Source organism: Arvicola amphibius, chromosome 3 (genome assembly GCF_903992535.2).
Source record: "Arvicola amphibius chromosome 3, mArvAmp1.2, whole genome shotgun sequence".
NCBI classification, from domain to species: Eukaryota; Metazoa; Chordata; class Mammalia; order Rodentia; family Cricetidae; genus Arvicola; species Arvicola amphibius.
In genome coordinates, this window is record NC_052049.1 from 54,022,069 (window position 1) to 54,048,382 (window position 26,314).

At 44.3% G+C, this 26,314-nt stretch overlaps 1 protein-coding gene across 2 annotated transcripts in view; it reads right to left on the reverse strand.

The window, feature by feature from the left end:
* Positions 1-1,434: 1,434 nt before the first annotated feature.
* The window catches only part of Dmgdh (dimethylglycine dehydrogenase), a 64,749-nt gene continuing 39,869 nt past the window's right edge, over positions 1,435-26,314 (reverse strand). Inside the window, exons 14-16 of one of the 2 annotated variants that reach the window (XM_038323569.1) lie at positions 25,973-26,032; positions 9,528-9,662; positions 1,435-2,038 (exon numbers count right to left, since the gene is read on the reverse strand). In XM_038323569.1, coding sequence (XP_038179497.1) covers positions 1,826-2,038; positions 9,528-9,662; positions 25,973-26,032 — 408 coding nt within the window. In that variant the 3' untranslated portion in view covers positions 1,435-1,825. Of the gene's footprint in view, positions 2,039-9,527; positions 9,663-16,607; positions 17,430-25,972; positions 26,033-26,314 lie in introns of those variants that run through there. The other variant, XM_038323570.1, reaches the window with a different exon arrangement.

Here is a 26,314-nt window from a genome sequence, read left to right on the forward strand (position 1 = left end):
CTAAGGGTAAACTGTGCTGTGTATAATTGGTTAGCAATGGATTGCCTAGAACAAGGTCAGACCACTGACTGGTGGGGATAGGAGCACAGGGGTGACCTAACTCCTAATGGTACAACATGAACGGAAGAGGGAACTTGGGCAACTTCCTAGTGGACTTACAATGTAAGAGGCGACCTCTTTCGGGGCTTAAGTCCTGTGCATTCCAATTTAATATGGTTGTTTTGTTTGGTTTCTGTTGTTGTTGTTTGGTTGGGGGCTTTAAAAACAGTGTCTTATTCTGTTGCCCAGGCTCTTCTAGAACTGAGTTAATCCTCCCTGTTTCAGGCTTTCAAGAGCTAGGATGACAGGCATGAGCCGCTGTTCCTCGCTATCAGTATTGTGCTTTCCACATTGTTTCTCGCTGTTGTATCTTCAGAATAAGAGGAATGTGAGCTCACTTGGCATAAATAGAGAGTAACTCTCCTGAGGCCATCCGGTAATGGAGCCAGAGGATAGGAAGCCAGGTTCCCAACTCTGACACAGGGGCTTCTGCCAGCCTCGCTGGGGAACTGGGCTCAAGCCTGGATAAAATTCCTGATAATCAGGAAGCATTTGTAAGCAAGGGTTCCCTCTTTATGTAAGAGGACATACTGAAAGGAATGATGGGAGAGACTTTTAGTATGTAATTTCTCGAATAGAACATTTAAAAATGTAAATTTGGTATCATTTCAAAATTTGCAGGATAAGAACTTATTTTAGAGTCTGTTTTGATTACAGACTCTTAAAAGTCTTCAGGTCCAGTTTTCTTTGGTACCTAGGAAAAGTTCAAAACCACAGAGCATATATATATGTATATATATATATATGTATGTATGAATTAATCATTTATGATATACCACCTTTAAAAGCCTTTTGATTTATTCCATCAGCTAAACTCTAATGATTTTTTAAAAAAATATATCAAAGGACTATCTCTCAGTTTTTCTCCCTTGCCATCTACAGCGCTAAGGGTAATCCTGTCATCTCTTGGGCCTTTGCTGACCTGCGCGGTCAAATGCTTTGTGAAGCGTTCAGAGGGACACCATGCGATGTCGGCTCACATTAATTCTCTCTCCAGGAGAGGCACTCAGTATTCAAACTGTGTTTGTGCTGGCATAATCTGTTTAGTCCTCAGCTTCGCTTCTGGAGATTTACAAGCACGCTTCCTTGACAAGACTCTCCTCTCCGCAAGCCCTTTGCAAGCAAAGCCCGGGAAGAGAAATCACAATGTCCCTAAAGCCGCTTTCCACAGAAGCCATTAAGAAACCGGTAAATATCTTGAGAGAGCTGCATAAAGACGTCCGTGACGACCAGATAGTAAAGGCAGCTGCTCCCATCATAGACATGCTATGAAAACAGAAAACTTCCACTTATGCACCTAAGGGAAAATTTCTCAGAAAAGCAAATCCATCCACGTCATTGCACCTTTTTATGTAGAAGTTAATTTATTCACTTGTTTTCAGCTTTTAGCCACATTCTGTGTTCCTAAAAGCACGAAGTCCTTTAATTCCATTAGAATCATGATTTCGTGTTAGCAAGCGCCTAATGTTTCTCTGACTGGGTTTCATATACGTCAGTTTGGGGGAATAAAACGTGTCCGTTAAATTCCTCATTTGAATGGATGACGCAAATCATTGATTTATCAAGTCACGGTGTTCAGAAAACAATTAAGAAAAAGCTTTTACAAAGATGTTGGTCTAGATTTTGATGATTCTGAAATGAAGTCTTGGGAACCTTTATCCTGGTTGGAGCAGGACTCCAGAGCGGTCCTGTTAGCTACAACTCAGTTGGCGGGAGCGGGCCCTTCTCAAGTTTTCTTTCTACCATCCTTCTGGAGTCTGGTTCTGGTAGGTTCGGTGAGTACCAGGGGTTCTTGTATGATGGTTGCTGGGTAATTTTTACCCAACAGTTCAACCTCCACTTGCTGCCCCACTTCACTAAGCTCTATGGGGACATAAGCAAAAGCCAGGCTCTTCTGGATGCTGTAGCTGTAGCTTCCAGACGTTGTGTTGCCAACCACCTGAAAAAGAAGAACAGCTGTCCTCAGCATGTCAGCATAATGGTCAGAGCATTGTGCTCCTCATCTCCGGATGTTTCCCGAGCTACGGAGTTGGCTCACAGCGGGGAGGAGGCTATTAGCATATATTCATTGTACAGAATACAATTCATCCTGAAATATTTACACATGTGCCCCATGTCCTCCCCTCATCCCCCGTCCTGCTGGTCCCTTTCTTCACAGCTTGTCACCTTTCTATATTTATGTCTTCTCTATAGATATTTTTCAATCTTTATTCCGCAGATGAAAGCAAACATGTAACCCTGTCTTTCTGAATCTGGTTTCTGTCACTTGACACAATGATCTCCAGTTCCACACATTCTTCTTTGTCCCTCGTGATCAGACTAGTTAACAGTCCCACCAGCAGTGTTGGAGGGCGCCTTTGCCCCTCACATCCTCACCAGCACTGGCTGCGGAGATCCCATCTGGGGAGGGCACTTCAGCCTTGCCCATTAGAAGGCACCTAGGTAAGGTGTGATGTTAGCAGTTAGTTTTTCCCCATCTCCTAGACTCTGGAGACATGGGCAGGAGTCCTGGCACCTACCTTCAAGAGCTTCCAGCTTAGGTGAGAGAAATAATAGAGCTACAAGGAAATAGAACCAAAATGCCATGGTTTAAAACATGAAAAGCCTACATTATAACTTGAAAACAGGTGGAATTAGGTTGGCAGGAATGGAGGGTTAAAGCTTCCAGAGGGAGGGAAGGCTACAACCAGCACATGATAGATAAGTCAATAAAAATGTTTGGTAAAATTGCACCCTACCTCAGTTGGCAATGGGCAAAGGAACAAGCCATCAAAAACAGGGATGTTTCTAGGTAACTGGGGTGTGAACAATACCAATCAAGCCATCAAAACCCAGGAGTTGATAATGGGAACTTTATGGGGGAAAAACATGCAATAAGCCTCTTTAGAAAATCAGAAGGCTAGTGCAAGCCAGATCGAAAGGAAAGGATGACAGAGAAATAAAAACAGAATGCCGGGCTGGAGATATGGCTCAGCAGCCGAGAGCACTTGCTTTTTGATCCCAGCACCCATGCCCTGTGACAACTCCAGCTCCTGTAACTGGCGTCCCCTTCAGGCCCTTAGGCACTGCACACACATGGTACACAGATGGTAAACAGGCACATAAAGTGAAAACCTCTCTTTAACAAAATCATTTGTTAAATCAAAACACTGCTTGGAACAAAGAATAGAAGACAGCAAAAGCAAAATAGGACATGTAAAGAAATGTACTCACACACACACACACGCACACGCGCACACACACGAGGTCTCATGACACTCTGCTGTTCCTTCTGTCCAGCACAGAGAACTGCACAGGGGTGGTGTCGACACTCACAGCTTGAGTCCCCCTAGTCCCTCTGACAAGAGCACAGGCTAGCCCTCTGTAGGGCCCGGGTCTGCCCTTGTTCCTGGGGCTCACCTTGAGGAGGGTTTCTGGTCAGATGACTAAGCATCCTGTTTGTTCCTGTGCTCCCTCTGCCCCGCCTGGTGATTTGTTGTAGGGCATTGTTGACTCTATTGTTGGTATGGTAATTTCCCACCTGCCTAGGTGGGAGTCCTTGTGCAGCAGTTAGATATGGTAATTTCCCACCTGCCTGGGTGGAATTCCTTGGGCAGGAGTGGGGTATTTAAGATTTTCCCCAAGGCTAAATAAACGGCATTCGGCTGATCTCCTTCCGAATGACCCAGGTCTCTTTGTGTGTTCTTTCAATCTCCAGGCCCTTGTCCGACTCGCGTAAGGTACAATGGCGCGCGAACTGTACCGAGGGGGTAACACAGAATCGGGTGTTACAGCCCTCAACACTTCAGCCTTAGCTCCTCTGACAAGAGCACAGGCTAGCCCTCAACACTTCAGCCTTTTAGATGTTAGCACACTCATGAACGTATAACCCTAGACCTTATCTCTGAGGTCCGGGTTTTTAACTATTCCTTTCTAATCCTGAATCAGAGGCTCTCTGTGAGCTTATAATGAGAACTGGCTACTAAAGACAGAAACAACTGAGTTGAATGTTTTCTCCTGGCATACGATGGACAATTAAAATACTGCACATGCTTTGAAGTTGCTTTTTCTCCTTTGGGTCAGACTTTAGTAAAACAAAACAAGGATCTGGGTCCAGGAGGATGGGGGTCTAAAGGCTGCCTTGGCGACTTTGGATTCCTTTCTAGTCTGTAAACCAGAGATTTGTGTGGGCCAGTGGGAGAGTTGACCTGGTTTGCCTGGGCTGCTTAAGAAACAGGAAGAGCTCTGGGTAACACCAGGTGCTGTCCTCTGACTCAATGATCACAAGCCCTCAATCACTCAGAGATTCCTCAGCCATCCTGCTTCTCCTAAGGCCCCACAGGAAATGCTTGCTGGCATTTCTTCCTTAGTCTCCTAAGAGGACTTTGTTTTGAGTGTTATTTTTTAAAGGGGTTTTGTTTTGTGTCAACATTGACTTTCATTTCTACTTCAGCCCGGGACAGTTTCACAATCTAGCCTTTCCTTTTATCTTACTTAGAAAATCCACAGAGAGGGTTTTTTTCTTCTTCTAGCACGATCTACCCCAACTCCTCTGGGTTCAATTAGACCCATCCCTTCTCACAGAGGACACCGCAAGGACAGGTGTCCCACCCTCCCCTAGTAGACCCTCACTCTTCGTTTATTGGAACATTGACCTTGGGATTTTGTTTTTAACTAATGTATATAAGTCTCATTTATTTTTAGCCTTTTCTCATTTGTCTCTTAAATTAAGTCTCTAGCTGATGTAGGACAGCATGGGAAATGAACTTTCACGAAGGTGGCACACTTTAAAGTTGCATGGTAACCTCTTGTGCCTCTTCTGCTGTCACTATGTATTGCGATTTGTAAGCAGAAGGAGGAGGAGACAAAGGTAATGGCAATGACCACTACACTAACCTCCTGAGCTCTCTAGACTTTCCCACAGCCTCTTCCTAAAAACCCCCTTTGCTGCTAAGGGTCTTTCAGAACTAAAGTGTCCTTATGTCTTAATTTCTAAAAACTTAAACTGGGGCTGGAGAGATGGCTCAGCGGTTAAGAGCACTGACTGCTCTTATTAAGGACCCGGGTTCAATTCCCAGCACCCACATGGCAGCTCACAACTGTCTGAAAATCCAGTTCCGGGGAATCTGACACCTTCTCACCAATGCACATAAAATAAAGTTAAATAAACCATAAAAAATTAGAAAAAGAATAATAATCTAAAAACTTAAACGATATTAAGCACAGGCATCCCCCAGCCCCTACTTGAGCTCTCCCCATTTGACGTGCATGCATCTCATGGACTCCCCTCTCTGTACACCCCCTCTCCCCTAGTGTATAAACTCCATAAAGGCAATGGTTCTCTTCTGTTTAATTTGTTGTTGTGCCTACAACATTGCTGGCACAGAGTAAACTACAAAAAATATATAAAATGCACTGAAGAACATAATTATTTTCTATCTCCAAACTGAGAATGTTTGTAGTAATAAAATATCAAATACCAAAAGCATAGGAGATAAGCACAGTCAGGAAACAAAAAGCAAAAAAAGTATATATCATTCCAGAATTTAAAGAATATCTGATCAGGATAGTGTCTCATGTTTGGTTGGATAACGTAGTTAATAGAGAGGGTTCTAAATGCTACCAATTGCCTCACAAGGTGACCCATGCCATACTCCAGCACTGGGGAGTAGAGGCAGGTGAGGCCAGCCTGGTCTACATAGCAAATTCCAGGATAGCCAGGGCTACCTAGAGAGACCCTATCACAAAAAAAACCAAGCAAGCAAATGAAAATAAGTGTTGTCAACACAAAGAAATGATAATGTCTCTGATAATGGAGCTGTCCATCACCCTGAAATGATCACCACACACTGTGTCACATGGCCCCTCATAAATATGCATAATTATTGTATCAATTCAGACATTTACAAACATTTTTAAAAGATGATCTTTGGAAATGAGGATTTGCCATGGAAGATCTTTTAACTAGGAATATTATATGATATATTATTTTAATTAGTTACATTGTTTATGCTGCTGAGTATTACTTTACCTGGTAAAGGTATGTATCTTTTGTTTATTCTGCATTTATTTTATAAGAATGTACATTTAATTATGTAAAGATGTGTTGCATCTGTTTCACCTTGCCTGCTTAAGGTACCTGATTGGTCTAATAAAGAGCTGAACAGCCAATAGCTAGGCAGAGAAAGGATAGGTGGGGCTAACAGGTAGAGAAAATAAATGTGAGGAGAAATCTAGGCTCAAAAAGAAGGAAGAAGAAGGGAGAGAAGAAATGAGAGACACACATGAGGTCAGAAGCCAGGCAGCTGCCAGCCAGACATAGACAGCAAGAAAGTAAGAAAAGGTAAAAAGCCACAAGACAAAAAATAAACAAAGAAAAATATGTTAATTTAAGTTAAAAGGGTTAGCCAGAAACATGCCTCAGCTAGACTAAGCACTCAAAACTAATAATAAGTCTCTGTTTCATGATTTGATAGCTGGTTGGTAGCTTAAAAGAAATAGCCTAGGGGCTGGAGAGATGGCTCAGTGGTTAAGAGCATTGCCTGCTCTTCCAAAGGTCCTGAGTTCAATTCCCAGTAACCACATGGTGGCTCACAACCATCTGTAATGAGGTCTGGTGCCCTCTTCTGACATGCAGGCATACACACAGACAGAATACTGTATTCATAATAAATAAATATTAAAAAAGCTTAAAAAAAAAGAAATAGCCTGGTAGATGGCTTTAAAAAAGAAGGCTTTTAGCACGATAAACGTGATGACCCTACTAAGCAGCAACAGCAGGCAGGCTCCTGTTAGGGAATTTGAGAGGAAGGATCCTATAATTGGGTTAGAACTCTAATAGCACCTGGCATGAGGTAAGAAAGATAAACTGGCCCAGCACTCGGGAGGCAGAGGCAGGCGGATCTCTGAGTTCGAGGCCAGCCTGGTCTACAAGAGCTAGTTCCAGGACAGGCTCTAGAAACTACAGGGAAACCCTGTCTCGAAAAAAAAAAAAAAAGAAAGAAAGATAAACTGGGCAGGGGATGTGGTTCAGTCAGTCGAGCTCCCGCCTAGCACACACAGAGCCCTGGGCTCCATCCCAAGCTCAGCATAAAGCTGGGATGGCGGCATGCTCCTGAAATAGCAGCGAGCGCTTGGAAGGAAGGAGAATCAGAAGTTTAGGGCCATCCTTAGCTACAGACACTCCAGCATTCACGGGAGTAGGTCACTGGGACTACGTCCATGGGCCTCTGCTTTAGCCACTTCCTGTTGGTTTCCTCCTCAGTCTTCTACCTGCCCACCAGGAAGAGAAAAGCCTGCTTTGCTCTGCTCCTACTCCCCCCCCCACCCCCGCCATAATGCTCTGATCAAGAACATGGGGCCAACCAACGGAGGACTGGGTTAGCTGAAACCTTGAGCCAAAAGAATTCCTTCCTCCTCTAGGTTGCCCATTGTGGGTGGTTCCATCCATGGGCCAGTGGTCCTGAGTTCTATAAGAAAACAGTCTGAACAAGCCATACGGGAGCAAGCCAGCAAGCAACATCCTTCCACGGCCTCTGTATCAGTTCCTGCCTCCAGGTTCCTGTCCTGTTTGAGTTCCTGTCCTGACTTCCTTTGGAGATAAACAGTGATCTGTAAGTGTAAGCCAAATAAACCCTTTCCTCTGCATCTTGCTTTTTGGTCATGGTGTTTCGTCACAGCAATAGCAACCCTGACTAAAACAGCCTTAGACATTATCCTGTCCAGAGTCTTTGTTCTATAGATGAAGAAATCAAGATGAGCAATTGAGTCAAGAACCTGGTTAGTAGCAGTTGGTGCTTGGTAGAAGTCATGTCAACTGTGGACAAACTAGAAATTGGAGGAAGAACAGGCGGTTGCTATGCAACCCAGGCTGGCCTCAAATTCACTGCATAGCTCAGGCTGGCCTGAAACTGATGATCCTCCTGCTTTAGTTTATTGAATGCTGAGATTATCAGAGTTCCTAGCTAACAACATATATCAACGAATGAGGTCGAGAGCTGGAAAGAGGCCCAGTAGCTGAGAGCCCTTGTTGCTGCATTTGATTCTCAGTGTCCATATGGTGGGTCACAGCTATCTATAACTCCGTTTCCAAGGGATCCAAAAATAGAGAAAGGAAAGAGAAAGGAAGGGCCACAAGGAACATTTCAAACAGAAGAGCAAGCTCAGCCCTGGCTGAGATAGGAAGTGAAGACCAACCTGGTTGGGAAGGCAGAGAGGAACTGGAGATCTGAGGAAAGCCTATTGGCTCCACCGTGTGTGATAACACGCTCAGACAACCTGTGGAGCTGTGGCGTATAACTAGGTAGTAAAGTGACTTCAGGGTACACCAGCAAGGACAGAAAGAGAACAAACTGAAAGAGTCAGCAGTCTTTAGAGGAAGGGGCAAGAATCAAAGCCCGAATATAGGTGGATTAACTCAGCCCATCAACCAATCACAAGCTGTAGAAACTTAAAAGGCTTTACCCATTCTCTCTGAGCCTCATCTTTACAACAGAAATGCTCACACATGTCCAACAGGGATGCTGCAAAGCTAAACGAGCAAACAGGTGAAAAATATCTGGTATGTAGGGGCAATTCAGCCACAACAGTTCTGTCAAAAGGCGTGTGCCTTAGTTTGTGTGTTTGTTCAGTGAGGTTATGATTTGATGCCACAGGTCCCCCGACTCCAGCCACCTACCACTAGAGGGGTGGAGAAAATGAAAACAGACGTCAGAGGTGCTGCAGTCGGTGAGAAAAATCACAAGACCGGGATCTTAACAAAGCTGGCCCTGCTCCACATAGAACAAACAGCTCTTAGAAGGGCCTCGAAGGGCCAGTGCTCTCTCTCCCCATCAGCCCCCTGGGCATCCCTCACCAGCCAAATCACATCCAGATGCTGAGCCACCCTGGACTTTACAAACAGAAAAGGTGAAGGGAATGGAGACCTGTGGATGAGTTATCCCACTAACCCTGCTTAGACCGAACTTCGAGAAGGATGTGAACAATGCAAAGTTGGAAGACAGCGACCATATTCTTCCTGAAAAACCAAATGAGAAGGTGGCTCCATTCCATGTCACCTTCTGAGCTTCAACCCTCATTGTCATAATGTGTCCATTCGGATTTGTGGTTGTCGTGCTAATAGTATCTTTTAAAGAGATTCCTGAGAAATTAGATCAGAACACCAAATTCTTACAAAATCAATCTTTTGCCTTCACAGACATAAATATATTGTTTCCCAATATGTTTAAAATCTTTGGCTATATATTTTTCAAATGCATATAGATTCTACTGTTTACAAAAACGAGCAGCATTTCGGTTTCTTGTCAGTTAATTGCTTTCGGTTTCTTTAACGTCAGCTCAGAAATTAAAACTGTGCCATCCTTTCAGTAAGTGGATAAATTAGGAAGAAAACCACCCAGCAGAGCCCAGAGAAGTTCGGTGGTGGGTGATGTGGTGGCCCTGGCACCCACCTTGTCCTTGTACCAAACGCTCTCATTTCCCTCTGGATCCACATCCTCCGTTGCCAAGGTGAGGCAGACGAGTCTCCGTTTCAGGCCCTCAGCTTTAATCTGCTTCAGTGCTTGCTTGCCTATGAAGTCGGCTGGCTGCAGGAATCCGAGATAATAATGATGAATGAGGGCTCAGACACCGTGACAAGGTTAGAGATGCAAGCATTTAAATTTGTCTTTGCTATTTTTCCCCAATTACACATTAAATAAAAATACAGATTGGATCAAACGTCTACACAAATATTTCTTCTTAGTGGCCAAGTGACAGTACCAGCCACCCATTCCTTTGGAATAGGTTAGACTTAATGTAATAACTTGGGAAGACAGTTTTACCAGAACCAGCCCAGCAGAAAAGCATAAGGAAAGCACGCATATTGTGCTGGTGGGTGACACAGTGGCCCTGTGTCTAATCGGTCTGGACAGTGACATCAGCCGTCTGGACAAAGTATGTCTCAACTTCCACCCATTGGAAGATTTTTATATAAAACAAACAAACATATTCTTTGATATATGATGCCAGGAACTCCCTCAAATGCTACCTTTCCCCTCTCCTTCAGAATACATTCCCTGGGATGTTTTAACTAATAGGTTATCCCCATTACTTCACGCAGGAGAACACACACAGGTGTGGAGCCAGAATCCAAGTGCGACCCCGTGTAGGCTGTGAGGTAACAGAGTCAGATGTGGGCATCTGTAACAAAGACCTTACTCCTGAGCCTGCTCTTTAGCCTTTCTTCCTCCTTCCCGGTAACACGTGACTGACGGTAACTCATGCTCCAACTTGAAGGCTTTCCCGTTATTAGACACCCCACAACTGAGCAGGACACACCGGTGAGCCATAACTGATCAGTGGGGACACTGGGTAATAAAGAAAGGAAGATACAATTCCACCCAGCCAGAATGCCAGGGGACCTGGGATAAAGTGAGACAAATTCACCGGAGGCTAAGAGCAAGGACAGTGCTCAGGAGAGAGGAGTGCCCTTCAGATGAGAAGAATATAAGCTACACACGCACGTGCGCGTGCACACACACACACACACACACACACGCACACGCACACGCAAACGCACACGCGCGCCTCAAAGGGTGAAGAGGGAATTCGCTACACAAAGCACACCTCGCTAAAAGACATTCGAGATGCAATAAAAAGTCTCGAAATCAACTGTCACATACACTCAAAAATAAATAAACAAAAACAAACAAAAAACCCACAACCCAAGGAAGCTGTCTCAAACTTTATTTCTCTACTAGCCAGAGAGGGAACACTAGTTTGTGCCAAAGGCGTACTCTGTGGCCAGCACTTAAGATTTATATAGTGATCGCTCAACATGAGGCATTTAGGACTGTGTGCAATAAAGCCCATGCCTGCCGACAATCAGCGGGAGCTCTCACACACAATGTCCCCTCACCACGCCTTCACTGATGCTAGGCTTCCAGAATGGGTCCTGCAGGGACTGCAGTATAAGTCACTGACCTTCACAGGACACTGAAGAAGGCTTCCATTACCCTAGGTTTAAACACTAAAAAGCCTTGTTTAAAGGGATCGGAGGAATAATTGCCCCTTTAAGACAATGTGCTTTTCTTCCCTGGAAAGCCTGTCTCTGGTGAAGTCAAACCTGGAGCTGCAGCCAGGGGTCTGGGTTACGTCTGCCCACCATGCCCACTGTTCTGAATTATTCATCGAAGTATAACTTTCCCTTTTCTCCTTTTCATCTGTGCCCACTTCACAAAACTTGAGCATGTTTTTCTGGACACTTGGGCTCCCTCGCTTTCTCTGTATGTCATTATCCTCCATCTCAGCCCACCACCCACACCTCGCTTCCTACCCAGGGCTGCTTACAAAAGGCTTAGCCTTCTTAGCCTTCGCTCTTCCTCTGCTCCAGCTCCCTCCTCTGGGTAGCTGCTGAGGTTTATAGTTTGCTATCCTGCCATTTTCTTTTAAACGCTAACAAAACTGCCCTGGAGATTTCTTCTGAGTCTGTCCTTCATTCTTTTATTAACAAGACTGAGAATCCTGAAAAGGGCCCCAATTTCTGTGGTGACAGGTGGCACCCCAGGTGGTGCTCCCCAAAACTTCCAGCAACCAAAAACAGGAATAATTCAGTAAAGAATAATTCTTGCTAAGTCATGTTTACAATGGGTTAGGTTTACAATGGGTTAGGCTATGCGACTCAGTAATCCTCATAGTAACCCTGAGGTAGGACTGGATAGGACTGGATAGGGCTGGATAGGTACACAGTTCACAGGGCAATGACCTGAGGCTCAGTCAGTGGCGACGCAAACCAGCGTCTGTAGATTTGTCCATATGTAAAAACAAACAAACAAGCAAGCACATCTGTATCAGGATCCTGGGATACATGGGGGCTAGAAATACGCTGAGTTAAAGATGGGAAACCCATGCCTGGAGTCCTAGACTTGGGAGGTCAAGGCAAGGGGATTTTTGAGTTCAAGGCCAACCATCTCAAAATAAAATCAATAAATTGTAAGAGTCAAAATTAACTTGTACCCCCTGCCCCGGTCCAAGGACAAGGTAACTTCCTGAAATTGGGAGTTGTCATTCTTGGGAAATAACAAACCACGTGGTTTCTCTCCCCTAAAGAAGTTTGTTTGAAGCAACAACAGCAGAAGTGCTTGATCACATGTAGGTGGGAGGGTCGTAGACAGGAAAGACATCAGGGTGTATGCTACCCCTGATTGGACCTAATGGGAAATGCAATGAATTATGACTTTTGCCTTTTTAAGCCCCTGCAAAATGTGTCCATGACTGTCTTCTGGGGACTCAGAAGTGGACCTGGCCAGAGCCCTTCTTACCTGGCCAGTGTTTAGTTAAAACTTGCTTCAAATTGGGTTCAAAGTTATGAAACTTGTTTTTCTCTCAAGAATCTCAAGATTAACAAAACTCAAACTCTCTAAAAGGAAAATGCTTTTAAAAATTTCCTTCAGGTGACCTGTGTCTGCTTTGGTTGACATTCATTATCGGTAGTTTTGTAGTGTGAAATATTTGAAAACACTCTGCAAGCCGGTACTAATAAAAATCTGACAACTTCTGTCTCTGTCTTGTGAGCAAGAGCATCCTTCGACACGGATGTAAACAATGCCCTGACAACCAAATCCTCGCCGCCTGTACATCTCGCGATGGTTCATGTAGTCAACGTGACTGGATGAGAATCGCCGAAGATGCTCATAAAGCAGAGTTCAGTGTGTCTGCCGGGAACGTGCAGAAATTATAGCGTGAGCGCTCTGACCTAATGGTTTAATCCACAGGTGACTTCAGAATTTGCTTAGACCTATGGGAGTTGGTGGCCCTGGTTCTCTTCTGCAACTCCAGTTCTCTCTGCTTCCTGGCGGCCATAGGTGAAGTCTCTCTCCCATGGGCTCTCGCTGGCACAATCCTATACTCCTCAAACCCTCTGAAACCACGAGCCAGAATAAAGTCTCCCCCTTTCAGGTTGTTTCTGCCAGGCATTTTGTCACAGCAATGAGGACAGTGACAGAGAGGAAGGAGTCAGCTTCCACCCCTTCACACGCCCCTTCCCAATCTAACGGGACTCCCAACACGGGCAGAATTAAAGTGCAGTCACGACATTCCAACCCTGTTTTATTTGGCTTACTCCCAAGATTTTACTCTACTACCTACTAATTAATTATAAATGAGAAGAAGCAAGTCTGAAGGCGATGCTGTAATTAGAAGTGGTACTTTCAGAATGACCCAAGAACAGAAATACATCTGTTTAATGAGTTATTGATGAATTACTGATATAAACAGCAGTTAATGTCTTTAAGAAATGTACCGATTTCTGAGGCACTGAGTCTTCAACTTAAAAATAGTCTTGACATGTTTTTTTTTAGTGTACTACTTTTAAATACCAGTAAAAGTCATAAAGTCAGCCACCTGTGATACACACTAAATATATCATCCATATATTCAAAGTAGGCTGTCTGTGAAAGCTAATTACTCATTCTCTCTTAGCCCTGTTAACGGCATGCATGTTACCTGAATACTGGTGTAAATTAAGTAAATTAAACCCGTGTACTTGGGGAATGAGTCTTAGGGCAGTGAAGTGTTTGAAGACACAGTCAAAGGTGACAGCTACAGTGGAGGAAGACTGGAACACAGAGTTGGAAGCGGGGCCTGCCATAGACCAGAGGAGAGAATAAGGATGAAGGTTTGGGCCGTCCGTTTCCGTTTACAGAGGATAAAATGCCATCAGAAATTCAAGGGTGTCTGTCATCAGTTTAACTTAGGTTTTGGGCTCATATCCTTTAAACTCAAATATTAAAAGTTCCAAAGACAGAACTGAAATAAGTCTTACATCCTGCACGACAGAATTAAGTTTCACATCCCGTGTCCCCAAATCCCCAAGAACCAGGCATGGGCACCTAATCCTGTTCTGTGTTTTTCAGCCGCTGGTTACCAGCTGCTCCAGAGTGCAGGGTGAAGATGAAAACCCAGACTGCCACTGTCTCTCATACATACCTGAGAAGCTGAGAAAACTGTGTCCTGAGGTCACTCATTTGGGGAAAGGGTTGATTCAGGCTTCACCCCATCAAGACAAACCGCAGCCTTATTCAGAGGTAGGCCACAGAGCCTTCGAGAGCTTATAGTCAGAAGGGCCAGTCTCACTGTATTACAAGAATTGCAAAGCCGGCGGAGGCTGGAAGGGATTGAGCAACAAGGCTCAAGCCTGGGCAGCCCTGGTACGCCTTCTCTGCTGTCCAGCCAAGCGCATCTTCAACAGAGCCTTTGTGGCGAGGTGGTAGATAATGAGTTTAGCTGTATCGTTGGCTGAAAAATGAATGCTTCCACATACACCAAGTTTTCATTCTCGGCCCTTAGCATACACGGCTGAGGAACAACTCAGCTGGCATTTTTCCTAGCCCCAACCAACCAGCCAGATGAGAGAGAATTCCTTCTCAAAAAAAAGTCTTTAAGGGAGCAAGAAAAGGGACTCTGCCAGGTACTGAGAAGGAGAGGAGAGAGGAAAAACCCAAGGTGGCACACACCTGTTATCTCAGCACTCAGAGGTGGAGGCTGGAGGATGGCGGGCGTAGAGCCAGTTTGGACTAAGTAGCAAAACCCTGACTCAAATCCAAACAAAACAATCTGTAAACTGAAGGAAACATTTAAAACATGCCTCAGGCAGATGAATAACCAGGATAATTACCATTTAAACCAAATTAATTTTTTTTTGAAAACTAAAACAGCCCCTCTCGCATGTATTCTGTGACTTCCATTCAATCCAATTCTAAGGGAAATAGTAGCTAGTCTTTGAAGTGCATGACTCAGAAGAAAGCTGTGGGCTGGACGTGTGACTTTACCAGGTACACTTTTATGCTTAACATCAGCAACAGCATTTAGCATTCTCAGAGTACAGTTGACCACTGCAAATTCTGCAAGTTCAATCAATTGCAGAGGGAAAAAAAATGCTCAGGAAAACAAATTGTGCTTGTGTTGAACTTATGTAAGCATTTTTCTTATCATTTCCTAACAGTGCAGCATGGCCCCATTTGCATAGCGTTTGTGTTGCGCTGTGTGCTGTGTGCTGTGTGATTTGAAGTATACAGGAGGGTAGGAGGGGGTGGAGGGCTCAGAACTGGGGGCCCTCGCCATTCTCTAGAAGTGTTTGAGCACATGGAGATTTTTGTACGCTGTAAGGGCCGGGTCTCCACTACCCACCCATCATAGGGACAGCTGAGTTTTCCTTTCTCTATAGGGTAATCAGAGAAATGAGTGCCTGTTGGGTGTTTTATGTATATGCAAAGCAAACGACCCTCAAGGAAACAAGCATGGAAACTGAGTGAGCCTCGGCAGAGATCTTTCCTTGATGACGTCTTAACTGCTGCAAGGGTTTCATGCATGGCTGCTTTCACCTATGCATTTCATTTAGATCTACATCAGCCAGATATTTAGTGAGGTGACAAAGGCTCTTAATCTCATCTCAGGCTCCTAGCCTGCTCGTGAGGTTTATGTTTCCTTCACGATGTAAGTAAGAACACTGAAGTGCACGCAGATGAACTACCTTGTGTGTCTTAGCCTGGCAGGCGGAGCAGAAACCACTGAATCCGTCAGCACCCCAGACTCGGCTGCCACTAGAAGTGCAGGTGGAGCTGAGGAGGCAGCGATCACTCTGCAGCATGATGAACGGTACCGCAGGGCAAACCCTGGGAGCTTCTAACACCCTTCAATGTTAATTCCCACACATATCTGAAAACCCAAATCCTTGTTTCCGGAACAGAGCTCCAAACCCACAGGCACAGCTGCCTTCCAGGCCTTTCCACCTGGTTACTCCACACCCACCAAGCCTCCCCGTCTGCCAGCCACGTCTGTTTTGTTTCCAGATGCCGACAATACCACGTCTTTCTCTCCACCCTTCACCCGCAGCCCCCTGGGTGAGCTCCATGCTACCGTCTCTTATTGTTCCCATTATTTCCTCCCCCACCTACGGCCTCCACTTAGCCGAAGCCTTTGCCCTTTCTCCTCTAGACTCCTTCAGTAATTGGGGAAAAGATCTTCCTGTCACACGAGCAACTTTCTTCTAATAAGTTTTCCATCACCGGAGTGTCACTTCTTGCTCAAAAGCCTTAAATCACTCCTTAGCTTGGCAGACAAGAAAGCGCCCTTCCTGACGGGCGCCTCTGCGTTCCTAAGAGCAGTTCTGGGCACTGCTTTCAACGGAATACATTAACTGAAAAGTTATTCATGTGCCAGTTCCGAGTTAGGTGTAGAAGATAAAATAATAAAGCATATTTTGTACACGGAATTGAAAGTGTACCATTCTGATCAAAAGAAATAAACAGAATAGTTTACTTTTTGAGCAAGTAAGATAATTTCAAATGCTCAAGACCTACAAGGAGATCATATCTGTTAAATTTATGTTGGATTCCATAATTTACTTTAGAAATGATTTACTTAAACCTGACAATATCTTTAAAAAGATCAATAGTAATCACCAAGTTAATTTTATGCCTAAAGTGGAAGGCTTAACATTAGAAAATAAATATAATTCAACAGATAACAAGTAAAAAAGAAAAACTATCTGATTACATGTAGAAAAACCCTTTAATCAAACTAATATCTACTCCCAATTAAAAGGAAACATTTAGCACTAGGAACAGAAGAAATCGCTTCAGACTGAAATAAAGAGTGCAAATCTACAGTGAACGCCGTCCATGGTGAAGGGGAGCTGTGCACACCTACAGTGAACACCGTCCATGGTGAAGGGGAGCTGTGCACACCTACAGTGAACACCATCCATGGTGAAGGGGAGCCGTGCAAACCTACAGTGAACACCATCCATGGTGAAGGGGAGCCGTGCAAACCTACAGTGAACGCCGTCCATGGTGAAGGGGAGCTGTGCACACCTACAGTGAACACCATCCATGGTGAAGGGGAGCCGTGCAAACCTACAGTGAACGCCGTCCATAGTGAAGGGGAGCCGTGCACACCTACAGTGAACACCGTCCATAATGAAGGGGAGCCGTGCACACCTACAGTGAACGCCGTCCATGGTGAAGGGGAGCCGTGCACACCTACAGTGAACACCGTCCATGGTGAAGGGGAGCTGTGCACACCTACAGTGAACACCGTCCATGGTGAAGGGGAGCTGTGCACACCTACAGTGAACGCCGTCCATGGTGAAGGGGAGCCGTGCACACCTACAGTGAACACCGTCCATGGTGAAGGGGAGCTGTGCACACCTACAGTGAACGCCGTCCATGGTGAAGGGGAGCCGTGCACACCTACAGTGAACGCCGTCCATGGTGATGGGGACGATGTTTTCCTCCTGCAGTCAGGGTCAAGGCCAGGGTGTTTGTCCTCACCACTGCCATTCAGCTTTGCTGAAGGTGAAGCCAGTGGAGGATCTGAGCAATGCAGTAAGGTAAGAAAAAGAAAAAGACTTTCAAAGAAACAAAGAAAAGCTGTATTTTCATACAACATTGTTGTCTGTGTAGAAGATTTGATGGAACTTGCGAATGATCTACTAAAGCTACTAAGTAGCATTAGTAACACTAAAAGGTACAAAACCTACTGTGTTTTTTTATTCGTGTGTGTGTTTGTATGTGTGTATGTGTGTGTAGAGGTGTGTATTTGTGCGTGTGTATTCTTGTAGGGTTTGCACACGTATGTGTTGAGTGTGCGCATACATGTGTGTGCAGGTCTGCAGGCGTGTACATCTTTGATGTGCATTGGTGTTTTGCCTGCATGCACGTCTGTATAAGATGTTGGATCCCCTGGAACTGGAGTTATGGACAGTTGTGAGCTGCCATGTGGTTGCTGGGGATTGAACTCAGTCCCTGGAAGAGCAGTCAGTGCTCTTACCTGCTGGACCATCTCTCCAGGCCCCAGGTATGTGCATTCTCATAGAGGGTGTACATGCATGTTGTGAGATATTTGACTACACTGTGTAAAGATATGTCACTCTGATTGGTTTAATAAAAAGTTGAACAGCCAATAGCTAGGCACAGAGGATGCTGGGGAGAAGAAGGGCAGAGTCAGAGGAGAGGCCATGAGACACAGAGTGAGCAGAATGGGAAGTATGTGGATGAGGTAGGTGAGCCTTGGGGCAGCACATAGATAATAGACATGGGTTAAGTTATAAAGGCTAGCTAAAAACAAGCCTGAGCTACTGGCCAAGTATTTATAATTAATAATAAGCCTCTGTGTGGTTATTTGGGGAGCAACTGGTGGGACAGAGCTCTCAGGGGTCTATATGGAAAACTCTGCCTACACGTTTGTGTGTGTGTGTGCAGATCTGCGGGTGTAACGCTTTTTAGAGGGTGCACATGTATGTGTGTGTACCCATGGAAATGAGAGTTTCACGGTGGGTGTCTTTTTCTATTTCTCTCTAACTTATATTTTGAGGCAAGGTTTCATGCTAACCTGGAGTCCACTGAATGGACTAGAGCAGCTGGTCAGCGAGCCCCCAAGATCCTCCTGTGTCTGCCCACCCAGTACTGGGATTACATGTGCACAGAGCCATGCCTGGCTTTTTATATAGGAGCTGAGAAATGAAGCTCGGGTCCTTATAGCATGGGCTGCAAGCTCTTTACCATCTGAACTTTCTCCCAAGTTCCCAATTGCATTGCTATAGACTAACAATAAATAATTGTGGCTGAATTTAAAATAACATTTATGGTAGTATTAGAACATGAAATACTTAGGTATGACTATGTACAAAGATTTACAGACTCATGCACTAGAATATACAAAATATTTCTGAGAAAAATGAATGATGGTCTAAATGGACTTAGAAACATACATTGTTCTCAAGTGTTGAAAGACTTGAATTAACCTATAGTTGCTGAGTATTTTCAATCAAAATATCAACAGGGCTTTTAAAAATCAATTGTCAAGCTGATTCTACAATGTTTTGGAAAACCCAAAGGACCTAGACTAACCAAAATTAATCTTACTTAAACTATAGCAATTAAGGCAATGCAATATTAGTATCAGGAAACACTAACAGTTCAATGGAATACGGCAGAGCCCAGAAACAGGACCTACGAGCATACAAGAGCTGAGTCATCCGGGTACATGGAGGCGGTGAGTGTAAACAGAGCAACCTTTAAACAAATGGTGCCGGAAACCAGAGAGCCACAGGCAAATAACTTCATCCATCCCTCACAACGTACGCAAAAATCAACCAAAAGTGGACCATAAACCCAAATGTAAGAAGGTGGTTTCAGACCTTACTTCAAAATGAATAATTTTTAAATGTTTACAATTTCTAGATGAAACTTAGCTATTGCTGAAACTTTGGGTTAAGCAACGGTTTCTTAGACAGGGACTGAAAACGCCATCTGTAAGTGGCCAGCCGAGGGTCCATGAGACAGCTCAGAATGTAGAGGCACCTGCTACCAAGCCCGAGGGTCTGAGATTCATCCTCAGGACCCGCACGGTGGAAGGAGAAATTCAACAAGTCATTTTCTACTCTCCAAGGCACATGTCTACCCTCGCCCACAATCCATCAATCGATCAGTTCGTGTGAACTGTTTTAAAGATCAGTTGGTAAGGCTTCGAATTTTATAAATTAAAATCTCTGAAAGACACATTTCAACAAACAAAAATACAAGATACAGATTGCAAAAATATTTACAGGGCATTCGCCTGATAAAAATTTATATATTAAAAATATATAAGTAACTTGATCAACTCAGCAATGAGAAAGTAAATTCCACTGAACATGGGTGAGAGATCTGAGCAGACACCAAAGAAGAGACAGAAAAAGCAGACAGGTGAATAAAAAGGTGTTCAACATCATTTACCACAAAGGAAACAAATTACAACCATTTCACACCCCACATAATAGCTCCAGTTAAAGAAACAGACCAGCACCTGGTGGTGGCGGCGCACGCCTTTAATCCCAGCACTCAGGAAACAGAAGCAGGCAGAGCTCTGTGAGTTTGATGCCTCCCTGGTATACAGAGTGAGTTCCAGGACAGCCAAGGCTGTAAGAAACCCTGTCTCAAGGGAAAAAGAAAAGAAAAGGAAAGGAAAGGAAAGGAAAGGAAAGGAAAGGAAAGGAAAGGAAAGGAAAGGAAGAGAGAGATAACATCTGATAAGGTTTCAAAGAGAGTGAAATTCCTACTTGCTGTTTGTAGAAATATAAAATAAAAATGTTGCGCTTTGTAAAAATCAACATTTTAAAACATTGACATAGGAGCTAGAGAGATGGCTCAGTGGTTAAGAGTATTTGCTGCTCTTCTGGAGAACCTGGGTTCGGTTCCCAGCACCCACATGGCAATTAGCAAACTAGTTACAGGGATCTGACACCCTCTTCTGGCCTCCATGGGCACTGCATGCACATGGTGCACATATGTACAGACATACATACACACAGGCAAACATATAAAATAAATCTTTTATAAAATAAATATAACATATCTTTGCTATTTGACTAAATAATTCTACTTCTAGTTATTTATCCAAGAGGAAATAGGCATATGTTCAAAGAAACAGTTGTGCAGAAATATTGTCAAGCACTGGGACACATGCCTGTAATCCCAGCACTTGGGAAGTGGAAGCAGAATGGCAGAGAGGTCAACCTCATCCCCAGCTACTGAGTATAGAGCCAGTGGGGGCAATATGAAATACTTCTTCAAAATAAATATATCTTTAAAAACATTTATAGCGGTTGCGTTTGTAATCTTCCTAAACTGAAGCAGCACAGATGTTCAGCAACAAATCAGTGTTTACACAAACTGCAGCACAGAAGACGGAACTCTGTGGCCATGTCAGCAAACGCAATGGGTTTGCAGCCTAGTGAGCTTAGTAAAGCCAAAGCTAGAAGGAGCGGAGAGAGCTTTCCTACCGACAGTAGACAAGAACAGTACTGAGTTATTGCCAAAACAACACCTTCTCAACAAAGGAAGCTATGCAGACTCATGTAGGGGTTGGCCCATTGCTGGGCACGCTTGGTTGAAGGTCATAATTTAAGAATGATAGTAGACACGTTGTTGGATGTGCCCACGGTCACATATATAAAGGTTAAAATGAAGGCAGAGGCAGGAGGATCTCTGTAAGTTCAAGGTAGGTCAGCCTGGTCTACGAAGCAAGTTCCAGGACAGCCAGAGCTGTAACACAGAGAAACTGTTTCTAAAAAAATAAAAAAGTGCTCAGTTTTCAAGTTTTGGTTAGAAATATAGGAAAGGACATTCTGAAGTTGCAGTAATGTAGGAGTTTGCTTCTAAGGACACTTGCTACATCTTGCAACCAACAAGTAACAATATGAATGACTCTTGAATGATGCTGAGTAGATCCATATCCAAAAAAGTATATGCCATATGTGGTAGTTATAACTTGACACAGCCTGGAATCCCTGGGAGAGTCTTGATGGAAGGTTGTCTACATTCATTTAGTCCCTGGGAATCTCTAGAGGTGGGATTTGTCTTGTGAATCGATGTGGGAAGGCCCCGCCCACTATGGGTGCCGCCATTCCCTGTGCTGGAGTTTCTGAACTGTATAAGTGGAAACTGAGCCCAAACAAACAAGCAGGTGGGCGTGGTGCATCTCTTCTCCCTGCTGTAGCCATAACCGGCTCACTCCAGTTCCTACTGCCATGACTACCCCACATGGTGGACTGCAACCTGGAACTGTGGGCTAAGATCATCCCCTTCTCCCCTAAATTGCTTCTTGTCGGGGTATTTTATACAGCAACATAAACTAAACATTAATTTCATTTATATAGATGTTCCATCTATTCCAAAAGATGTGTAAATAAATTATAGTCATAGAAAGTAGATAAATGGATGCCTGGGAGTAGGTGAAGCTGTGGGGAGGGCTGGAAGGTGGGGATTACCAAGGGTTGTAATTATTCCTTTTGCCTCCGGGGAAAGGCACATGCTATCTTTATTGCAGCGGTAATTTCATTTTGGTATGCATATCAAACCTTTCAAACTGTTTGCTTCAAATGTCAATGATTTTGTGTTCAATATGCTGTTCAAATAAAAATGATATACATAAAAGAAAAAGCAGTCTAAAATTACTTAAAATTTATTCTGAGACCAGAGTTTCCACGAACGTCAAGGTTTGGAAGCAGTTAGTGGAGAGCACACTTGGGCTTTTCAGGTAGAAATACTGATTCATAACTGAGATTGGATCTATCTGAGGATGCTAATTCAGTAGCTGTTAATATAATGTGCTCTGACAGGTGTTTGGGAACAGTAAGCTCTGCTCCAGCCCAGGCTGAACCCCGCATCTTCCCTTCTTGCCCCCTTGTCACTTAGCAATGAAGACCGGTAAGAGAATGAGGATGGCATAAGGAAAATGGCATAATTATATGACTCATAAACACCGTGGCTCCAACCTTTATGCACAGTGACCTTTTGTAGCCTTTGAGACTCGCAAGAAGGGGCTTCCTTTTACAGATCAGAAGTGTTAGGTAAAAAATGAAATTAAACTGTTTCCTCAAGCGCATAGATAGGGTTGAATGACTTTTAAAAACCTCCAGGAGCTCAGCAGCTAAAAGCACTTGCTGTTCTTGCAGAGAACTGGTTCTGCTTCTAGCACCCACGTGGCAGCTCAGCTGTCCGCAGCTCAGATCCAGGAAATCTGATCCCCTCTCTTCTGACCTCCATAGGCACTAGGTAGGCCCATGTTGCAATACATATATAGGTGTTATTTGTATGTATAAAACAAATGAGTATAAACAATAAAACTTTCTTAAACCCAGGGGCAGGAGACGTGTTTGCCTTGCAGTATGAGAACCTGTATTCGGATGTCTTGTACTCACGTAAAGCCAGACGTGGTAATAGCGCCTGCAACACCAGCACTCCTATGGCAACACGGGAGGTGGAGGCAGGAGAGTTCCAGTACACTCATTGGCCAGCTCACCAAGTATACACAGTGGTGCACAACAAGAGACCCTTACTTCAAACAAGGTGGAGACAATGACCAACACCCAAAATTGCCCTCTAACCTCTGCACAGGTACCATGTCATGGGTGAACCCTGCCTCCCCCCCCCCCACACACACACACATACACATACACATTTTAAAAGCCTGGGCTATAATAGCAAGACTCTTGGGAATGCAGGACAAGATTCTACATCACCCTAGATCTCCAGTCCTCTTCTTAACTCTTGCTCCCCTCCCTCCCTCCCTCCCTCCCCCCACCCTCTCTCTCTCTCTCTCTCTCTGTCATATACATGTGTATGAGTTTGTATGTGTTCAGGTCCAGGTGAACATGTGTGCACATAGAGACCATAGGTTGATATCTGACAATTTTCTCCATCGGTTTGCGCTGGCTGGTTTTATGTCAACTTGACACAAGCTAGATTGGTGGTTCTCAACCTGTGGGTCGAGACAATCAGAAAACACCTACTTCAGATGGTCTTAGGAACTGAGGCATTGCTCAGTAGCAGCAATACAGTTATGAAGTCACAACAGAAATAAATATATGGTTGGGGTTCCTAAGTAGGTGGTTTCCAATGGTCGTGACCCACAGGTTGAGAACCACTGAGCTAAAGTTCCCCCAAAGGAGAGAATCTTGGTTGAGAAAAATGCTTCCATAAGATCTGACGGGGGGGGGGGCTCAAGATATGGCTCAGTGGTTAAGAGCACTGCCTGCTCTTCCAAAGGTCCTGAGTTCAATTCCCGGCAACCACATGGTGGCTCACAATCATCTGTAATGAGGTCTGGTGCCCTCTTCTGGCCTGCAGATATACACACAGACAGAATGTTATATACATAATAAATATTTAAAAAAAAAAAGATCTGACGGGAAGGCATTTTCTTAATCAGTGTCTGATGGGGGAGGGGCCAGCCCGCCGTGGAGGGTGCTATGCCTGGGCTGGTGGTCTTGGGTGTGTGTATATGTGGTATGCGTGTGTGTGTGGTATGTTTGTGTGTGTAGTGTGTGTATCTGTGCGCCTGTGTATGAGTGGTATGTGTGACTAAGAATCAACAATTCAGCATCAAAAGAAAGCACATTATCGATCAAAATTAGTATCTATTAAGCAATTTACTTTGGATCTCAGCTTTGTTTGTTTATATCATTTAAAAGAGCTAATAAATTCCTGTGTGCACCTGCTGATGATCAGAAAAAGCATCTAACGCTTCCACTTCCAACATGAAGAAAGACATCATTCATCTAGGCCTTCTTCCCACAATAACATCCAAAACACGTAGGCTGAAGAACTGATTCTCCCTCCACCTATCAGAGCCAGCAGCACAGAGCTGAGTACTTCAAGGAGTTGGGCATTTTTATCTTTCTTTCAAACAGCCAAACACAGACTTCTGTCACCGCAAGGAACAATCTGCTGCTAGGAGCTGCCCCAGTTCCAAGCACCTGCTTTCTCTCATCTAGAGACAGATGGAGCATCATAAAAATAAAAGCCAGGAAAATGCACAGAGACTATGGGTTCCTTTAAGAACTCTTCATGGAGTCCTTGCTCCTAAAATCCTGCGCTACAAACACACACGTTTCCTGTTAATACCTTAGCTGAGAATTTGGGAACTGGCACAAAGCGTTAAAAAACAAACAAACAAATCCCATAGCCTGGTGTATAGACGGACGATCGCATATTCCCACAGGAGGGAGAGCCAGCCTAGAGACTGAAACACGGTAAGTGTGTTTGGGGAATCCTACAAATGCCCTCCGAGCAGCTGTTGCTCCCAACCTTGAACACTGAAAGGACTGCTGTAAGTCCTTTCAGTTCTTTCGCCCCTCAATGACATAACCTTGTTTGCATGTGTAGGACTGGCCCCAATGAGTGGGGCCCCAATAAATTGGCCTCCTATGATATGAATCTCCACAGTAATAATGTAGCATAGTGTTTCTCAATTCCTAGGGACCCCTGTAGGGCTTATTAAACCACAGCTTTGTTGGCCTGGCTCCCAGATCTTCTGCTTTTAGTAGGTCTAGGATTGGACCTGGAAGTTGGCATTTCTAACACGCTCCCAGATGTGGCCGAGGAGGGCAGCCTGAGGACCGCTGGTGTAGAGCATCCCTTTGGCACACTGATGTCAATAATGATTCTCTGGGCCTGTGATGGCTCCTCCCATTTCATTCTGGGCATGATAGAAAGACACCCTTTGTTTACATTTAGATGTTATCATTATTAGATACAGACTGCTTCTTAAGCACCTGCTTAATCCAATATGGCAAGACTGCTAATTTAACCCTTTGAACATCCAAGGAGAGTCAATGACCAGTCTGCTTGGTCTGCTCGGTTAGCTGACGTACAGACGCCAGAAGTGGTTGATACATACACAACATAGCACAATTTCTGTAAGGATGTCTGTTGAAATCCAACTGATTATAATCATCTTATGACGTTTACTACCTTTCTTTGGTTTTTCAAGACAGGGTTTCTCTGTGTAGCTTTGGCTATCCTGGAGCTCACTCTGTAGACCAGGCTGGCCTCGAACTCACAGACATTGCCTGCCTCTGCCTCCCAATTGCTAGGATTAAAGGTGTGCACCACCACTCAATGATTTTTACGACGTTTCATCTTGGGTTTTAGTCTTAACCCTGGATTCCGCTTTCTTAAATCTCTAAGCCAGCGGTTCTCAACCTTCCTGATACCGCAGCCCTTTAATCCAGTGCCTCACGCTGTAGTGACCTCCCCAACCATAAAATTATTTAATTGCTACTTCGCAACTGTAATTTTGCTGCTGTTATGAATTATAATGTAAACATATGCTATGCAGGGTATCTGATATGTGACCCCCAAAGGGGCTGCAACCCACAGGCTGAGAACCACTGCTCTAAGCACACTGACACAGATTGTACTGGTCAAATTTTGACAGATAGCACATATGGAGAAATTAAGCAATGCTTAGTATTTATGTTCAACTGCTTTTTTTTCTATACTCACGTTGGTTTAATTTTAAAGCATGTCTCCAGCACAAAAAAAAATCATTTTATGATTTATTTCATACACATTTGGGAATATAAACATACCTTATTCAGCTTGACAAAATAGTCCAGTCCAGCTTCTAAGGGGTTTGTATCACAGTTCATCTGCAAGGAAAACACGGTTCAAATGTCAGATGAGCATGTTCACATCAGAACTGTGCTGCCTTGAAAAGGGTTGGCTCTTCACCAAGATCTGCCTGCCTCTGCCTCCAGCATAGAGGATTAAAGGGGTGTGCCACACCCCCAGCAAGTCTTAGTGCATTTGGGGTAGGGGCGAGGGGTAGACAAATTCCCCGGTACCACAAAGAGAACAGTAAAATGGAGAAGCAAACCCACTGCCTTCAACAGTGGCAAACATCGACTTCTGCCCTGAACCGATGTACGTAG